At 33.8% G+C, this 19,667-nt stretch overlaps 1 protein-coding gene and 1 long non-coding RNA gene across 2 annotated transcripts; one reads left to right on the top strand and one right to left on the bottom strand.

Moving 5' to 3' along the window:
• Positions 1 to 2,520: 2,520 nt before the first annotated feature.
• On the bottom strand, positions 2,521 to 7,310 carry LOC112741940 (protein argonaute 2). Its single transcript, XM_025791133.3, has 3 exons — positions 6,423 to 7,310; positions 5,166 to 6,342; positions 2,521 to 4,323 (listed from the first exon to the last, which is right to left on the bottom strand). Exons 1-3 carry the CDS (start codon positions 6,724 to 6,726, stop codon positions 2,850 to 2,852), a joined length of 2,955 nt encoding a protein of 984 aa, XP_025646918.1. The 5' UTR covers positions 6,727 to 7,310; the 3' UTR covers positions 2,521 to 2,849.
• Positions 7,311 to 16,763: 9,453 nt separating this feature from the next.
• LOC112741939 (uncharacterized) lies at positions 16,764 to 19,020 on the top strand. Its single transcript, XR_011870861.1, has 2 exons — positions 16,764 to 17,864; positions 18,663 to 19,020. It is a non-coding gene; the product is annotated as an uncharacterized lncRNA (long non-coding RNA).
• The last annotated feature ends 647 nt before the right edge of the window (positions 19,021 to 19,667 follow it).

Raw genomic sequence — 19,667 nt, 5'->3', positions numbered from 1 at the left:
CAACTAAATAGATATCAAGAATGAAAAGTTTGGACATATTTGAGCTGAATGCCATTTGATGGTTTATCAGTGGCTAAGAGAAGGGGGTTGAATCTTAGCCCCTTTTTGCTGAATAATACTTGCTGTCTTTTAAATTAGCTTTAGGATATTTTTCTGCGTTTTGTCTCATAACCAGTCACGAGACATTTTTTTTTTGTCTCGTTCCCAGTCAGGAGATATTTTTCAAGTTTGTCTCCTTAGCAACAGAAACTGAAATGGAGTAGAAGAGAAAGAGAGAATCACACCAAGAAGTATCCTGGTTCAGCTGCCAAGTGCAATGCAGCCTACATCCAGTCTCCATCACAATAATGACGGAATTTTACTATAATCATCTTGATTACAGACACCAATTCTCCCTAGGAACTACCCTTCCTATCCAAGACAAGTCCAGAGTCTATCCCCAACCCTGAACTTGACTTGCTCACCTACCAAGCTTTCAACTGCTAAGTGCTAACCCAACTTGCAAGAGAATTCCCACAGAATCATGAAACACAACACAGATGTACAAAGGACCTCTAGGACATCTATGGCTTTTTCTTTTAATTTGGTATACTCTGCCTTTTTCTGCTCTATGGCTTTTTCTTACAAACCTCACTGTTTGCCTTTTTTCATGAGACTCAAGATAGACAAAACTAAACAGAAAAATACAACATGAAAAACATTGAAGGAGAAGAACTTCTGTTAGCTTGGGTAGCTATGAGAACTCTGTGCTTTCACTCTTTTCTCCCTGCTTTAAGCCTCGGCTGTTCACCCTTATTATAGAAGGGGAAGCCTCCAAGGTTGAAACGGTTGAACCAAGCTAATCTTCTTCTTCTTCTTCAACACTAAACCGGTTCGGCCAGAGAGAGAAGAGAGATAACCGAATGTAAAATCCAACATGCAATTACCTCTTTCTCATCCCTTCTCACCAAACTTCATCAATCCGGGCCTTCCATCTTGACTTGCTCTCCAAGAAGGATTTCTGACCCTTGATGAGTCCTTGATGCTTGACAGCTCCATGTGCTCTATCTTCTGCTTCCTCCTTCATGTAGCCTCTCTAGCTACCTTCTATGATGGGTGATCAAAAGTAGAGAAGCCTCTGGGATCTTCTTCTCTGACCAAGTTGGATCTCATCTATTTTCGGGTATGGAGAGCTTGAGACTTCCTCACCACTTCTTACCATAAGTGGCAAAGATCTCAGTCACATCCTACTGTGGATCTTTCTTTTGCTAATGCCATCATCACAATGGCTTATTGCTTGTACCTAGCTTCTTCTTCTTTCTTCTGATAGCTTGTTTTTACTTCCATCTTTCCTGTGAAGAGAAAAATGAGAAGAGAGAGAATACAGAAAAGATTTCAAAGGTATTAAGAAAGGAAATAAAAATGAATTAAGTTTACAAAACCCCATGCCTAGTAACGTGTAAAACATTAAAGGCCATCAAATCAATTTTCACTTTCTCTTTCCTGTTTCCAATGCACTTAATGCAAGTTAATTGAATTTAAAATCCATTCAATGATGAGAGTGGGTAACCGAGGAAAGCATGCAATATTACTTTCTTTCTTTTTCAATTTTTCGGACCAAGTCTTGATGATCTTGTAGCAAATATTAATTTGGATTTGTTCAACAAAATCTAGCCCAATTCACATAATAATAATTCCAGCCATATATTCTTAATCATTTTTGCACAAGGCTGAATTTTAGCCAACCATTTTGGGCTTTTATTTTTCTTTATGCCCAAAAACAAGATCTGCAAGCAACAAAATTATTAATTAACAAATGTGAATTAAAATTCAAATTAATAATTTTGTGATTAATCATTTTAATAATGTTTGATTACCAACAAATTAATTTGGAGTTTTCAAACTCATCACCATTGATTACCGAATATTTTTGAATTAATATAATTTAATTAGGCAAAAACTAACTTGGCAGAAAAAAAAAATGTATGTATCATAATTTTGTGTATAATTTCATAGCCCTCTAATAATAATTTCACACTTTTACGAACTTGAATATTTAACTTTACATTTATTATCTAATAACCAGCCATATTGCACCTTGCACCTAATAATATTTCTTTGTTATGCAATATAACGTGTTTAGAATCATGCACACATACATGCCCAAACATATATAGGTGAAAAGAGACCCATTATCGAGGAGGTGAACCTAGCTATAATAACATAATAATAAACAAATTAAAGAATTCTCATGTGTCTTAGCTTAGCTTGTACAAAATCTCAAAGCTAAGAGCTCTCCTCTTATTCATCCTTTTCATCTTCACTTCATGAGAGCTTTAGGCCTACGTTGCGTGCCACGTTCTCGTTGGTGATTTGTAATCCTTGTTTAAACCAAAAGAAAAAAAAAAAACAATACTCAGATTATTTTTAACACCATAGCTTAGCCACGTTTTCTTAATTTATGGGTCACATTCACGATTTTGTAAAATGTTCATTGTATGTATGAATCCCAAATAAAAACATTCACAAGTGAGGTCCATATGTTGTAAAATTCAAAATAGTAAATTTCACAGTGCTGTGCTAAACAAACAACTTACAATAAACAATGCACAATTCACAGTATAGGAAAGTATAGGATCCTGTAGTGAAAACTTAATGCAGAGACAATCATTAAGCGAAAACCAAACTTGACATTAGTGTCTATACCCATTATTTTGTTAACTAAATACGTATTTTTATCATCTCTAAATATTTTCCTCCTCTCAGATTGCCATATATCTGAACATGAAAACATTGTAACTGTAAATCTAAATGTTGATCTAACTGACAATGAGATTCCTCTGTGCATTGTTGTACGGAATGAAGACCCTTTAGATGAAGAACATTATATTTTCCAGATCAGAATGCAGTTTGTAGAAATCCATATCATTCGAATTTGAAGTAGCTGAAGAAACGGATGAAGCCAAAGGTGATGATGAGGAAGATGTAGCTGAATACGGAGATTGCATCCCAATCTTTGCTTCATAGTATTGTCGTCCTCTGTATGCAGCAAGGTCAGCATAGTACACCGGAGGGACTAAAGACACAGGTTTCGTGCACCGCGCAAATGTAAAGCACATGTCATATATCAGTTCCTGGAGTTTATCTGATGTGAAATCGTGCTCATCCCACAAGACATGGTAATGAGTGGGCTTGCTTGTTCCCAGGCTTCCATGGTGACTAACCAGATAAAAGTCAAACTCAAAGGGGTGGATGATTACTGTATCCACCACTGTTCCAGGCAACACATTGCCGCGAGTAGCAGATGTCATCTCATTCTCAGCAGGAGAAGGGAAGAGTCGAGTCTGGTGTCGCTTTTGTGCCACAATAAGAGTGATGGTTGGGGAATAATTTGCACGTTCGAAGGTCCTCTTCAAATCCTGAAGCTCTTCACCAAGAACCATCTGAAATTGACTTTCACTGACCCCATCACGGAAGATAACAATCTTTTCAGGCTTGGCTCCATTCAGCCTTTCATAACATGAAACAAGCTCAAGGCAAACTTCTCCAAAGTTCAAAATCTTCTCAGTGCGATGCTCTTGAGCACAAACTCGAGCAGCATAGCGGTTTGCAGCCGGCCAATTAACAGTGGCAACCACAGCAGCCATTGATGGACTATTTGCATCCCTGGAAGCCGGATGATTTACATCAGCCCCGATAAACATAACATGACCATCGCCCTCAAAGTGAGGAAGCCTATTAATAAGCTCCACATTGCTGCCTCCAATTTTCGCATTGATCTTGAGAGCAAGATTAGTAAGATATTGATCTTTTGCAGAATTAGCATTACCCGACAAGCAGCACTGTGTCACAATGCCGACCTTGGTCTCAGCAATCCACTTGAGGCACTTGTAACCTGGATCTTTGGAGGCCATTACACAAAGAAGAAATTGCAGCCGGCATCTATATTTTCTGGAAACCGCATCATTAATCTTTTCAAGTAAGTCAGAAAGCTGATTATAGTTTCCAAGTTTCAACATGTCTGTTTTTTCTATCCAAACTGGCTCCTTCATGATGATGCCAAATTTATTGTACTTCTCAATAAGCTTAGAAATGAATCTATTATCGAAAAAGACACATCTACTGCGGAGGGTGAAATCAAGAATGCCCCAACACTCAACTGGCTTACCTTCAACCATTGACTTCTCAACTAAATTCCATTGGCACTTCTCTGGAGTCAATGCCATATGGATAGTCCTGCCACTTGGATCGCTAAGCTTCAGTTTTGGGGGTCCAAGTACACGGCCAGTCACTGTTGTCATAACATTGCTGACATTCATTTCAAAATTTCCAACGATATCACCCCTGTGAAATAAGATTTTATTAGTGGATTGTGTCCGGTAAATTGGGAAAATAAAGTGACAATCATAAAGATATATTAAAGATAGCATGACATTTTGGAATGTAAGCATTTGTTTTAAGTTATAGCAGTCCTTCAAGAGGCCCCCTCATATTAAGTTAATTTGACTTTATAAAAGGAAAAAGCACAGGTTCTTTAAGAATCCAACTTCTTGAAGAATGCATAGCAAAAAGGAAGACAATAGTAAATGAAGAGCAAAAACACCCATTATGTCAACAATAAGATTCGATATTTATATCAACAAAACTAAGCAAGTATTTATGTATATGAAAATTCATGAAAGCAGGTAAGTAGTCATCCCATGGATCCTAGACAATTGAATGGAACCTGAACTAATAATCACATAAAGAACAGTGAAAAGTCTCAAAGGATATGTGCATTTTCTATACCATTCAACTCATATCTAGCAAGACAATATTGATCATGCATAAAAAAAAGATTATAGAAGTACAAGTTTTGATATATAATTAACAGACAAGGTGAGATTACAGTCCATTATGCATGGACTTTTCAAAATTGATAATTCAACCCAAAAAGAATAGTTTGATGGCACTTTCATTTTTCAGCATGCAAATCAAAACGCATTATCATCTCCCTAAGAATCTCACAAAAGCAAACCCTTGTACCAGTGAAGTTAAGGCTTAAAGCTATTAAAGACATGCTAATGGTTACAAATACAATGCAGCATTGTCACTCGATACTTAAAATCAACAAGAGATTAAATTATGTAAACCAAACAATTCAAGTTTCAACAAACAGCATAATCATGAAATCATAGTCCACTTACCCACAGGGTCCACATCTTGAATTCACCATCGCCTGTATTGCATCTTGCCTCACTCTCGGTGGAGGCAGGCACATATCTTTCAAATTTTTCGCAGCATTGCTACCCAAATACTCTTTGGGATACCTCTGACCCTCAACCAAGACACAAAGTTCCATTGGCACATAGTTGGTCTTGTTACCTCCAAAATCCAATGCAGGGATGTCCTTGTACCTGATATCAATCTGATACCTATTCTGGAAGTAGCCAACAAGGCTAAGCTGCCCAGTGGGGTTCCCCTGTGCATCCACGGCAGGGAAATTGATTTGTCGTGTGTCCTTGCCAGTTAATCGAGCAACTGTGTACTTCTGTTTGGTCCTCCGGTGGGTGACATGAACCTTCAAACCAATTAGCACATTTTCAACATGTTTTCTATACCTTCCGAATTCGCGCAAATTGAAACCGGTAATCTGTTCATGAAGGAAATCCAGCACTGACATTTGTTTCTTGAAAGACAAAACCGAATAATCCAAGCACAATGACAGTCCTTGACGGGTTGGTTTGAGACTATGCTGAAACCCTCCAACAGCAATCACACCAGGCTGAAGATTCGTCTCTCTAAATTTCGGGTTCATTGGGTAGAAGCAGCGACCAACCGGAACAGTACATTTTGTTGGATTCTCCTTGAAGACCACATCCACACCCTGCAAGATCACTCTGGGGATTGACAATGCCCTGCCTCTGATGTAATCCTCCAACCTACTCATCTCAAGAATGTTGACTAGAGTCAACGTCACGATGAATCCTGTGGGCCTCTCGTCCTCTCCCTTGGACACTTCCACCACAAAAGCCTCTTCGGGCAAACTAACCATGCTAAAAATGTTCTTCTCACCATCGTAGGCAGTCATCCCTAGCGGCAGCTCCGGACGGTCAAGGAACAACTTGTCACGGATCAATGACAGTTCGGTCTTTGATATCCTCCTCGGTGGACGGCCTGGTTGTGGCGGCGATTGGGGACTCACATCGACATTATAGTGTATGATCCTGCTCTTCGGGTTGAATTTCACTGAAAAATGGTTCACCTGAAGAGTCTTGGTCTTAACCGCCAGCTTGCCACCGGCGTCGGGCCTCTGAATTGGTGAGATCGTTTCATTGGAGTCTGAAGACGTTCCAATCGTTCCCATTCCGGCAACCGGAACAACTGCATAAAATACCAACATAACTTGGTTACTTGAAGATGAATGTAGATTAAATTATTTTAAAATTATTTACTAAAATTACCTTTTTGAGAGGGAGGATGAGGGTTTGACGGAGGGGAAACGAGACTTGGAGGTGCGGTTCCGCTGCCGGTTGCGGTTGATGTGCCCCCGGAGATGGTGTTCTGCTGCCTTGGCTGCCACTGTGGTGGTGGTGGTTGCGGATAAAATCCTCTGCCGGCGGTGCCTCTTCCTCCGCCACTGTCAGCCGGTTGCCGTCGGGGTTGGGAAAAGTTTCTTCCTCTTGCTCTTCCTCTCATGCGGCCTCCTCCTCCGTCGCCTCTGGCGTTACCACCACCACGTCTCTGATTGTAACCGCCTCTGTCCATGTTGTGGTGGTGTTCAAATTGGAGAAATGGGGAGCGAAATGAAAACACTTAAAACAATAAAAGTTTATAAAACTAAACAAGCAACGTCCAAAGCTCAACCTACACTCTCACTACTCGGTTTGGATCGTGGAAATGACAGTTGGTATATAGTGCTGGGGAAATGACGGGAATGTCCCCGTGAGAGTGACATGGAAGAAAATTCCAGAAGGTTCGATGTGAACTAGAGGTGTTAGAGTGAAAGAGCGAGGAAATGACGGAGTTATTGAAGGAGGTTTTCACTTTTCAGCAATGAGTGGGGGAGCGAATGGAAAATGAGGGATGACCACTTTGTCAGTTGTCACCACTCCTCAGTCCTCCCTTCTCCATCTCAAACCGACACCATCACGTTCCTGCGATTCAAACTTTCCCATCTTTTGTTTTTTAATTGATTAATTTATTATCTTTAGTCTTCATTGATTGACTTTCTCTTGTCATTTACCACCGGTTACTACAATTACAATGGGGTCAAAGTAAATGACAAATTAATTTCGTAACCCTTGGATGTTTGATGGAGGTCAAAGTAATCAAAGAAGTGCAATAGGAAAAAACGCGGCAATTCTTTCCCTCTTTTGGTTTTATGGGAAAACGCGGCAACTAAAAGTACCGTTGCTAAGAGCAGACAAGTTGGGCCAGGCCCAAAGACTCTGAGGCCTTCTCAGAAATGAGAGTGGCAAATGTATTGGAGACTGTACTGGGCTCTTTTAATTAAATAAACATTAAGAAAATTTATTTTCCAAAATACCCATAAATTTAAAGTTGTGCCAAAATACAAAGGGTCTATTTCACATGAACCGCCCATCAAATAGATTTCAACTCCACTTTACAGAGGCGCCCTTGAAACGGCACGTCTGATGCAGCCTCACGAATGAATTTGACCAAAGTATTGGAATTTTTTTAGAATTTCTGAATTCAAAAATGATTCGTGTTAAATCATTAAAAAAAAAAATACTTAAATGCAAATATAAAAGCGTACTAAATTCATAAACATGAATTATGATTGGAAGAGTTTTTATTTGTATTTTTTCGATCTTTCTCAACTTCTATATTGTTAGACGGCTGAATTGTAACTTTTTTTTATGGATTGCTGAGGTAGTTTTGGTATATTAGGGACCGAAATCTGAAAGTACTATTTATATTTGAGTATGGCACTCATTAAATCCTAAAACTCAAATAAAAAATAATATTTAAATTTCAAAAAATAATATATTTAAAATCCAAAAGATAATTATCCAAAGTCTAAAAGATAATATCTGATTTTATTCCCATTTAATTCCAAATCAAAAGTAATTATAACTTATTTAATTTAGCATTTATAGCAATAAATGAGATCACCTTTATCTAAGTCATTTAATTTAAAATAGTATTATATGTGATTATAATTAATATATGTATTGCCCACAAATAAATTAGGAAATTAAATAATTTGTTAACAATATCCCACTTGGACTATACATATATTCTTTCTTGAGATAATCACATCTTATACACTTTATGCGCGTATCTGAATACTATTTCCCTTATTATTTTAACAATCGACTGCAGTATTTATCACATTAAGTGCTGACGGGTCCAAAAAACAAGAATTAGAGCGTAGAGCACGAAAAATGGATCATACCATGGTTAAATAGTCCATGTGTATTGACAGATGCACATGTCTACAACTATCAATTATCCGACCAGTACATGGATTGGTATGTCGGTAAGTTCAGTGATCACCTGCGACTATTTAAGCATGCTGAGCAAGAGTAACAACCACAGTAAGGCTTGGTTTGGTAGAGCTTTTACTTTTTGAAAGTAGCTTATAAAAGCTGTATTTTAAAAAACAACTTTTTAAAAGCTGTAGCGCTTGCATTTGATAAAATCAAATTAAAAATGACTTTTACTAATCACAAGTATCACAATTATGTTTGGTAAAACAACTTTTAAAACTTAAAAAAATTATAATAAATATGTTTATAATGAAGAATAATTTATTTTTAGAAATTTTTTAAAATTTTATATAATATTTTAAAATAAAAAATTCATAATAAATATAAATATAATAAATAAATTCTTTTATTTTTTAACTTTAAAATTTTATATAAGTATCATAAAAATTTATTTTATCCTAAACATCATAATTAAAAATACTAAATTACCTAACTCAAATTTTAGAGAGTAATAGTTTAAATATTTACTTGATTGTACTAATATAAATAAAGTTATCACTAACCAATAATAAAATTTGTATGTAATCCAATGTTAGTATTGGGTACGTCCATTACCCACCTATATATATTGGCTTACCTTTACATATCATAAAAAATGAGACATATATCTCAAATAAATTACTCTTATGATTATATATCTATATTTACATATATATACATGTTATTATTATAATTTTGACTAATGTTCATGCAAGAAAAATTTTATGATTAGTTTTTATAAACCAAGTCATCTTCTTCACATTTTAAAGAACAGATAAAAAACAAATAAATATAATAGATCTACTAAAAAAATACAAAAATAACGCACAAAAAAAATAATATAAATAGATAGAAGTTCATACCTAATATGTGATAGAGATATATTTGTGTTGAAATTTGTGAAGATTAGGTTGAAAAATAAAAAATATATGAAGACTGTGTTAGAATTTGTGAAGATTAGAATGAGAAGTTAGAAATATATGAGGATTTCCATGGCAATATAATAGCAGGAAATATGTGCGAAAAAATAAATAAAATTTGATAAGCACAAGTTAACTTTGAAAAGCTCCCGCTTAAGTGCTTTCAAAAGCACCCCTAACTTTTAAAAGCCGCAAGAACAAGCACTTAGACTTTTTAATTTACCAAACGTAAAATGAGGTGCTTGTGCTTTTCAAAAGTACAAGCACCTCTTGAAAAAGCTTTACCAAACCCTGCCTAAGAACAACGACCTCAATAAGAACAACCACCTCAGCCTCGACAAGAACAACCACAGTATCCGCAACTATATGCATACCCACCGTATCCAAACCTACCACATCCACAACTATATTCATAATCACCACAATATTTGTACCCACAACAACAACAACAACAACAACAATAATAATAATAATAATAATAATAAATAATAATAATAATAATAATAATAATAATAATAATAATAATAGTAATAATAATTTTTTCAATAATAATAATAATAACAAAATTATCTGTATTGACATATTTAAGAAATTTCGATACATACATGACATAAAGATTTAAAGTATGTATAAATAATAGCTCTTTAAATGAATGTTAACCCGCTAGCGTGTCAGTAATATCTACTACATCTTCCTCAATCGATATATCATCTTTTTTCATATCTTTAGTTGGACCAACAATTTGATAATTACCTTCAAATTTTTCATTGCTTTTAGGGAGTGTGTGATTCAAAGATTAATTTTTATGCCTAGGAATATCATTACTAGGAATATGATTCCTTGGAATAATATTACCAAGTATATAGTATTCCTATGTTTGGTTTGTAAAAATAAAATCTATGAAATATTAATAATATGCCTAGGAATGTTTTAGTTTTTGTTTGGTTCATATTTAATATATTTGGAAATTGTGAATACTTTGTCCAAAATGTCCTTATAATTTTTAATTAGAATATTAATGATTAAATTTAGTAAATATATATAATAAAATATAAATATAATAAAATAAAATATTTTTAATTAAATTTTTTAGACTAATTTTTTAAATAAATATAAATATAATAAAATATTATTTTTATTTTATTTTTAAATTTACTAAAATACTCCTAATATCAAATATCTTTAATTAAAATTATTATTGATTCTAAATTTTTTTAAATTTACTAAAATATCCCTAATAACAAATATCTTTAGTTAAATTATTTTTTACTCTAAATTTTTTTAAATTTACTAAAATATCTCTACTAAAATATGCCTAATAACAAATATCTTTAATAAAATTATTATTGACTCTAAATTTTTTTAAATTTACTAAAATACTCTTAATATCAAATATCTTTAATTAAAATTATTATTGATTCTAAATTTTTTAAAATTTACTAAAATTGGTTAAATTATTATTGACTCTACATTTTTTAAATTTACTAAAATACCCCTAATATTAAATATGTTTAATTAAAATTAACACAAAATACGTATCTAAATTTTCAAAAATTCCATAATTCATAATTCGTCTCATAATCCATAATTAAACTTATATAAAACAAATCTCAACGATTCTAACCACATATGTATTAAAAAGCTTTACTATTATCCAAATTAAAGTTACAAAAAAGTCTCAAAAAGTTAAAATTTACTAACAGACGTATAACTCTTGTGCAAGAACGGAAACACATCAATAAAATGAAATCAATGTTACAATAGACAACCTCATACATAGAAAAATGAACACAGTTATCGTGTATGATGTTTTCTCCTCCATTGGTTCCACATTTCTTGTGCAAGTTGATCCCTCCATCTACCCCAAGCATCGCTCGTCTCAATATGGTGGATCGTCCCCCCATCTACTCCAAGCATATTTTGATCTACTATCTCATTAATAGGCAACCATCACTCTTCTAATGTGATTATGCAAAAGGCAACATGCAGTTATAATTCTTCCTTGAGTTTTAATAGGATAAAATGATCTTCCCCTTAAAATTCCCCATCTTGCTTTCAATACTCCAAATGCCCTTTCAATAACATTTCTAGCTTATGAGTGTTTCATATTAAAAAGTTCTTGGGCTGTACTAGGTTGATTATGTGGATTAAACTCACTCAAATGATATTTTAATCCTTCACAATTCATGTATCCAGCATCACATAAGTAATAATGACCTAGTGTGACATACACAATTGAACAAAATTAATGAAAGATCAAATGGTTACTTTGATAATATATTAAAGTCTCAATAAAATATCTTGGGGAACACTAAACCCATTGCGAAATAGTGCATCTCGCAATACCCTAGAATCCGCAGCTGAACCCTCCCAACCCGCCAGTACGTAGATAAATTGCATATCGGGAGCAACCACTCCAAGCACATTTGTTGTTATGTCACCTTTTCTGTTTCGATATCTAGGCTTATCAGCCTCAAGAACATTGACTTTGATATGAGTACCATCTAAAGCTCCTAGGCAATCCTAAAATCCAAAACAAAGATTAATTAACTCAATCCTAAAGAACACCAACCATATGAGATTTAATAACATTAGCAAAATAAATTACCTTAAACCATTTCCATCGTTCATCCATTCTATCCTGGCTAAATGGTTGAGGTTTCTTCAGTAAGAGATTATGACATCTCAAAATAGCAAGCAATACATCATTAAACTGCCTACTAATTGTTTCTTCAGATCTCACAAATTGTCTCTTTATTACTCTAATTTTGACGTCATGTGCTATAATATGTAAAAACATGGCAACCATTTCTTCCACACCCATATTCCTACTTGGTTCTAACCTTCCAACCCTTTTTAGCATGTTACACAATGCATGAAAGGCACATCTATCCATTCTTGTGTTTTCTATACATGCTAGATCACTAAAATAAATAATCCTATCAACACTAACATCTCTTATTACTTGCCTACTATAACTATCATTCCATTTTCTTTTCTTTTTTTTTTAATTGCAATATAATCAAAACATAGTAAATCATCAACAACTTAACCATAAGATCATTCATTAATTCGAAATGTAAAATCATGCAGGCAATAATTTTCATCTTCTGTTTGGGATCCATTCTGCAAAAAAAAAAAATATTAAAATATTTAGCTAGAAGACTTAACTATTTATTTATTCTATGTAAACTTTTTCTATCATTTAAAAAATAAAATTAATAGGCATACTTCAAACTTATTCAAAATATTTAAAAGGGAGCATATCTGGCATTCTCAAACTACAGATGAAATTAAATATCAACGATAGTCATCAAATAATGTTCAAGTTAGCCATCTGGGATTAGCCTAAATGGGGTAGTTGATTAGGATAGAGTTCTCCCTTCCCTTGTACCCTGGGTTCAAAACCCCCTTTCTTTGTACCCTAAAAAATAAAATAATAATATTCAAGTTCCAAATCCCATTTGTCCTATCTTGTTATATTCATAATGATGTTATTTGACAGGAAAAAAGTAGAAATTAAAACCTCTCCTACCATATTAAGAATATTTAGTTAAAACTTACCTCCTTTGTTAAGTGATCTATAGCCAATAGTCCTTGTAATACAGGTCGACTCTTCTCAATTGATGGTGTATAAGCAGCCAAATGTGCCCTTGGACAAAAGCAGATGAACCTAAAAATATAAACTTTAGTTCAAATACTAAAACAAGCTTATAAAAAGGGCCTCTTAGGACTATAACTAATCCATGAATCAATCAATATTCATATTCCATCTTTAATATAGAAAGCATGTCAAATGTGTTCAGTGCACCACAGGCCTCAACAAGATACACTATCATAACATGCTTTAGGCAACTTCTTCAGCTTTTTTTTAATTTTATATTGTAAGTTTTGCTATTCAAACATCAAATACACAGCAAGTATGTGGCAGACATTTGCAACTTGAAGGATAAGAGAACTTTTTTGGGTAAAATAACATTTTTTTCCTGATAAAAGAAGAGTATCATTAAGACGTAGAGAAGAATCAAATAAGATGACAGAATGATAAGAGATCCTCCCTGCACAAAAAAAAAAAAAAAGAAAAACTTTTTACATAACTTGGAGGAAGTAGTTATATATATATGCGAGTAAGTTCTTGAACACTAACTCATAATAAAACCACTTTTATTGTGAATATGTGTAAGTTTGAGGTCATGGAATGGTGTCTATCTAAGACTTTCAAATTCTGGCCAAGTCATGTAATGTATATGATCTCTGCTATGTCAGGAGGATCTAGCTCTGGCTGCCGAAAAGCTTGCAGAGTGCCAGAAAATAATAGCTTTCCTAGGGAACCAGTTAAAATTCCTAGCTACACTGGAAGATTTCTTTATTGACACTGCTAGCATTCCAGCAAGTCCATCACTTGTTGCTCAAAAAATCATAGTAACTTTATACTAAAAGAATGATCATTTAAGTGAAATATACATTGTCAATGTAAGTGAAATTCTATATCATCATTTAATTTTAATGAAAGATAATAAACAATTAATTGAATGCTACAGACATGCTTTATACAAATTAGAGAACTTCAATTCTAATCTAAAACAGCTTGAAGTTTGATTGTAGGATATCAGCAAAAGAGAATCAAAAGCATCATAGTTAAATAGAACACAAGTAAAAGAATGCAAAAGCATAATAGTTAAATTGAGTTGACTAAATTCAAGTTTAGCTAACAAAATTGTAATGAAACAAAATTATCTTTTTTTAGCTCTCAGTGACATAATTGCAAATATCTGACAGAGTAAAAGAATTGCAAGCAATTTTGGTTCTTGAAAAACAATGAAAAACAGCAAACACATGACTAGGTTATGTGCTCCAAAACTCAATCACCAATTCACCATCTAACCTTCATTTTCTCCCCTTAAATTTCAAACACCACAAACTCAAAAGCACTCACTGTGGAAAATAACTTTTCAACTTGTGACCTTATGCAAACTTAACAACGATGTTAATTACCTCAGATCAGTGTCATCATCAAATCATCAGAAATTTGGTGTCAAAAACATCGCAATCATTAACTTACATACCTTATTCGGAGGGTAGCCCCTGTTTCCAGCATCAATAGCAACAAATTTGCTCTTATTTAGTATCTCCTGCAACCAACATAAGAAAGTGAGAGAGGGAGAGAGAGAGAGAGAGAGAGAGAGAGAGAGAGAGAGAGAGAGAGAGAGAGAGAGAGAGAACCGTATGCGAAGCACTGGAGAAACGGTGGCAAAGCTTCCTCGTCGACGGCGAACTCAACGCCAAGCAAGAGAGTGACAGAGGAGAGAGACCAAACGCGAGCACGCGACGCAGAGGATTTGGTTAGAGGCGCGGCAGCGACGACGGCAAGCATACAGTCGCGGTGAACCGAGCTGCGATGATGGAACACGAACGCAAACGAACGATTGAAGTGAATTTTCTTCTAAAATAAGGTGAGGGGTGGTCGTGCAAACTCAAATCGGCGGCGAGACGGTGCTGACGCCGGTGGAGCCTCCGTGAATTTGGGGAAGAAGCTCGGCTAGGTTTTAGTTTCGATGGGAGAGGGGCTCTGCTAGGGTTTGGGTTTTTGATCAAATGAGGAGTAAAAATCTGAAAAGAAAGGTTGGAGTGAAATTAACAAGGGTATTTTGGTCTTTTCACTTTATTATACACATTCCATTCCCATTGGAATTAAAGATAACCAGGGGGGAGATGGGAATGAAATGGGTTGGATTTTGATTCCAGGGAATAAAACATACCCAAGAATAATTTTTTAAATCTTGAACCAAACATGGGAATAAGATATTCCCATCTCAAAATTCTTGGGAATATACTTGTATTCCCTCCAACCACACACACCCTTAGTATTATAACCTATCCCGTCTATGTTGGGTTCTGAAAAATTAGCATATTTAATTTTCTCGAATTCACATATAACTCGATAAGAGAGGCTTCCGCTCTAGTTTGATGGTAGGTCGAAAACTTTCCTTATATATTAGCTTCATCAATCACATGTCTTATTTGAAATTGAATGAAACCACCGAATATCAATACAGACTGCCTGTACAAAATATTTCATTCTCATTAGCACTTGATGATTTACACTTTGAAAAAATACACTCGTAAGTCCTTTATATATAAAAAAAAAAAACAACAATAAGACAGTTTCTCACATAAAAAATTCACGTCTTCATATGTATCATACAAAATCTAACTATTGTAATATATTTTTAAACTAATATAACTCTCCATTTAATACACTCAATACATTTATCCACAAATTTTTTTCACTCAATATATGCAGAACAAACTACTAAATAACTCTCAAAATCTAAAACTAAAAACAACTTTATGTTACTCACTTCTATTCTCTCCGCAAGGTATTCTCAGCATAACACTAGAGCTGCTTTTATAGTTAGTTTTATATTTTTATTTTTATTCGTGTCAGTACAAAACGTCAATACTATTTTGACCAATTTCAATTTTTAAATTCGTATAACAGGCAAAACATTACTACCATTTTTTTATTTTTTATTAAAAAAAAAAAAACATTCACAAAACGGTGTTACCATTTTCTAATTGTAAAATTTTAAAATAATTATTTTATTATAAAAGGGTGCTCCCATTTTGATTTTAAATGATTAAAAAATTTTAGACACTACAACACGGCGGTGCCATTTTGTGTGTTCCAACATATTAAAGCTTTTTTTCATAGTATTGTGTAACTCACGCATAGAAAAATAATGAAAAAAAATCACTCATCTCCCTGCAATATTAAAAAAACTCAACCGTATGTTGAATTCTTTTATATTTTTTAATTTTCTTTTTGTATGAATATTTATTTCACTTTAGGGTAAATTACCAAAAGTGTTTTTTAATTATCAACACACTAATAGAAATATCTTCTAAATTTATTAATGATAAAAATACTTTTAAAATATTTTAAAATATAACAATAATACTAAAACATATTTAAATGACAAATGATTTTGTATTTAGTAAGTCGTTTGTGCATTTGATACAAAATTTTGTGAAAATATTTTAATAAATATTTAAAAATTGCATAAAAAATAGCCAAAATTTGATCTTTTGATTTTTTAAAATATTTTTAGTAATTTATATAAAAATGTAAAACATATCTATTTAGTGTAAAACCATTAAACTTTAAGAATAAAAATATTTTTTTTATTATTTTTTTTTGCAAAATTGTATCAAAATTTAATATTACAATTTTTTGAAATATATATTTAACGGCTAAATACTTTTGTCGCTTTTAAAAAAAATTGTAGGTATTTTTATCATAGTAATTTTGGAGATATTTTTCAACAAATTAATAATTTGAGCCGATTGGAATATAAAGTAATTTGCAGGGCCTAAGCCCATACACAACACAAAAGATTCTCCCCAACTGGATGAATAGGCTAGTTTTGACAGTGACTATGTTCTTCTTCCTCGTCCATCTAGCGTGAAACTTCGTCAAAAACCAATTATATGTCATGGCATCCAACATATACACTTGACCAGTATTGGTGGCTATGATTCTTGATCGAACTTCTGAACAATTCAATCAATATTTTTCGTAAGTGGGGAGTTCTATGGTGCTTACCAATATAATCATCATGTCATGCGGACTGCATATGTCACTGGTGGGCTGTGACACGTGTTTGTGAGGAGAGGTCAAAGATACTGTGTTGATGCTATAACGGGCAAAGGAGTTCATCTGATTCTGTTTTTGATTTGGCCTAAATTTATTAATTAATGTAAATGATGTGTTTATATTAAGTAGTAATATGGTCTGGTCCAGTAAATGTGTTCATGGGCTATGGGAGGTTTTGGGCTCAGGTAGTTGGATTTTTTTGGCATTTTGAATGGTAATATTTGTTTAGTCTAATATTGTTGCCATAAAACTATCCAAAGTAAGTTTTTGGTTCAAAGTTCCAAAGCAGCTGTGATGAAAACGGCGTTGTTTTTTTGCGTTTTGGTTAAAAGAAGAAGACCCAAATTCTAGTCGTCAGTCAGAGGAAACCCTTGCCCTCCCCTCGAGCCTCATTTCTGATTCCTCAGACTCAGTGTTATTTCTCCCCAAAATACAAACCTAGCCTCAGCGCGCCGCCGTTGGTCTGACCGTTGCCGGCGGGTTCGTCGTGGTCGGTTGACAATCCTCCTGTTTCCAAGTGGCCGAAGGCCCTTCCATTCCCCCGACGCAAGGGTCTCCAGGTCATGGTCGGTCGTCGTCTGGCGGTCGTGTGCGTGGCCAGGTCGTCGTCGTCCGTCCCCTGCTCGGTTGTGACCGTCGCCAGCTGCCCATCTGCTGTGGCTGTCCCACAAATCTGTTGCTACGGCACAGGCATCTGGTTCTTTGTTTCCGCGCTGGTGTCCCCGTTCTTCTTCCTCTCTGCATTATCATTTAGCCAGTCCCCACCGCGGAGGTTAATCGTGCCAGCTGCCACGACCCCTGCTCAACTGCTCCTTCCCCTATTCCGAAGCTCAGGTAAACCAATATTTTCGTTTTTGGTTAGGAAAAAATTAATGGTGATTTTCGAATCTCCGAATTGCTGTTTTGATAACTGTTACGGTTGTTGTTTTGATTCTTTTTCCGGTTACAATTCATAGTATTGTAACTTTGTTATGAGAAAAAAATTAGTTAAGTTTGAGATTCTGAAATTCAGATTGATGTTCTGATTATTATTTTGGTTATTGTTCTAGTTACAGGAGATGGTATTGTACTTTTGTTCCGGGAAAAAGTTAATTAAGGCTGAGTTTTTGAAATTAAAATTACTCTTCTGATTATTGCTTCGATTGTTGTTCTGATTACTAGTGATGGTTGCCTTTTTATTTTGGAACATAATTAAATTTCCGAAAAATAAATAATTAAAGTTGAGTGTCTAAAAATTATATTAGTGTGGAGATTTTTTGTTCAGATTATGAGTGATGGTATTATCTTTTGTTCAGGAACATATTAACGAAGGCTGAGGTTCTGAAATTGAATTTATTGGTCACTGACTAGTTTGGTTATTGTTCTGGTCATCACTGATGGTATTGTCGTCTTGTTCTGAATATCAATAAACTGATTATTTGCTCTAATTAAAACGTTTTTGTGGTAAGCTGTTATTACATTGATTGATGTGGTTATTGTTGATGTACACGAGGGAATGTGGTGTTGATGTTGTGTATGGGAATGGGGTTTGCGTTAGGTACTATGGTTGTTAATTTTTTACTGTGATATTGAAATTGTAAGCCATTGTTGTTGTGATTTGTAATTACTTTGCATGTGCTTTTGGCTTTTTAGAAAATTGGCTATGGCGATGGTTAGTTTAGCATTAGAAAGAAGAGAAGTATGTTTGAGTGGATTGAACGCATCCTCCTTGCCTTTGGATTCCTTTTTGATCTAAACGTCAAAGTAAACCTGCTTTTACAAGGAGTTATAAATTGCTACTTCTCAAAAGTGGAGGCTTCAAAAGCGTAAAACGAAACCATTGGTGCCAAAAATGTGCTTGCTTCAATGACATTCTATGACCAAAACTGATTGTATAGTATTATGATACTTAATGCTTTCTATTTTTTTTACCTTGTTAATAACAGATACTAATATTATTTTTCTGTTTGTAATTTTTAGAATCAATAACAATACGTGACCTTTGTGTAAATTAAATTAGATAATTAAAAAATTTAGATACTAAACAAGAAATTAAGTTTACTTCATGACGCAGAAGCATCTATTTCCTAGTGATGAATGTTTACAGGATAAAATAGAACTGTCATTTCCTTTTTCAAAAATTTACATACAATATTAAAATTTCAATGTAATCCCCGTACTCTTATAAAAAATAGAACTGAATCCATACAATTTATGTATTTAAAATGGTGACATATTGAACGAGTATCATAAAAAAATCTCTTTCAACTTCATGCATGTAACATAGAAGATCAGAATATAATGATGAGTTGTCCATTCTAAATTATAGAGATATTAATCAACTGAATCACTTGTTAAATCTTCCAACCCATCATCATCCTGAGCCTTCAACATAGAATGGAAATAGAAAAAAAAATATTTATACAAATATAATAGAATGCAAATTCAATTTGTTGGATGATTACACAGTTGTCTTAAAAATTTTTAATTAAAGATTAAAAAAATATATTTTATCACTTTAAAATGGCAATCTCTTGCACTAATAATTAACAATTAATGGGTATGAAAATCAATTTTATGCTTATTAATAATAATAATAATAATAATAATAATAATAATAATAATAATAATAATAATAATAATAATAATAGATCAGAA

The sequence above is a fragment of the Arachis hypogaea genome, chromosome 14 (assembly GCF_003086295.3).
Source record: "Arachis hypogaea cultivar Tifrunner chromosome 14, arahy.Tifrunner.gnm2.J5K5, whole genome shotgun sequence".
Classification (NCBI taxonomy): domain Eukaryota; kingdom Viridiplantae; phylum Streptophyta; class Magnoliopsida; order Fabales; family Fabaceae; genus Arachis; species Arachis hypogaea.
Note: the sequence above shows the minus strand (reverse complement) of the source record. Positions and strands in the feature narration are given on the sequence as shown.

What these genes read in the sequence shown, in the direction of transcription:
- LOC112741940 (XM_025791133.3), bottom strand. Translation starts at nt 6,726, where the DNA reads ATGGACAGAGGCGGTTACAATCAGAGACGTGGTGGTGGTAACGCCAGA. An exon ending in TCATCCTCCCTCTCAAAAAG is followed by an intron (nt 6,343 to 6,422) that starts GTAATTTTAGTA and finishes TATTTTATGCAG; the next exon opens with TTGTTCCGGTTGCCGGAATG. An exon ending in TCAAGATGTGGACCCTGTGG is followed by an intron (nt 4,324 to 5,165) that starts GTAAGTGGACTA and finishes CTTATTTCACAG; the next exon opens with GGGTGATATCGTTGGAAATT.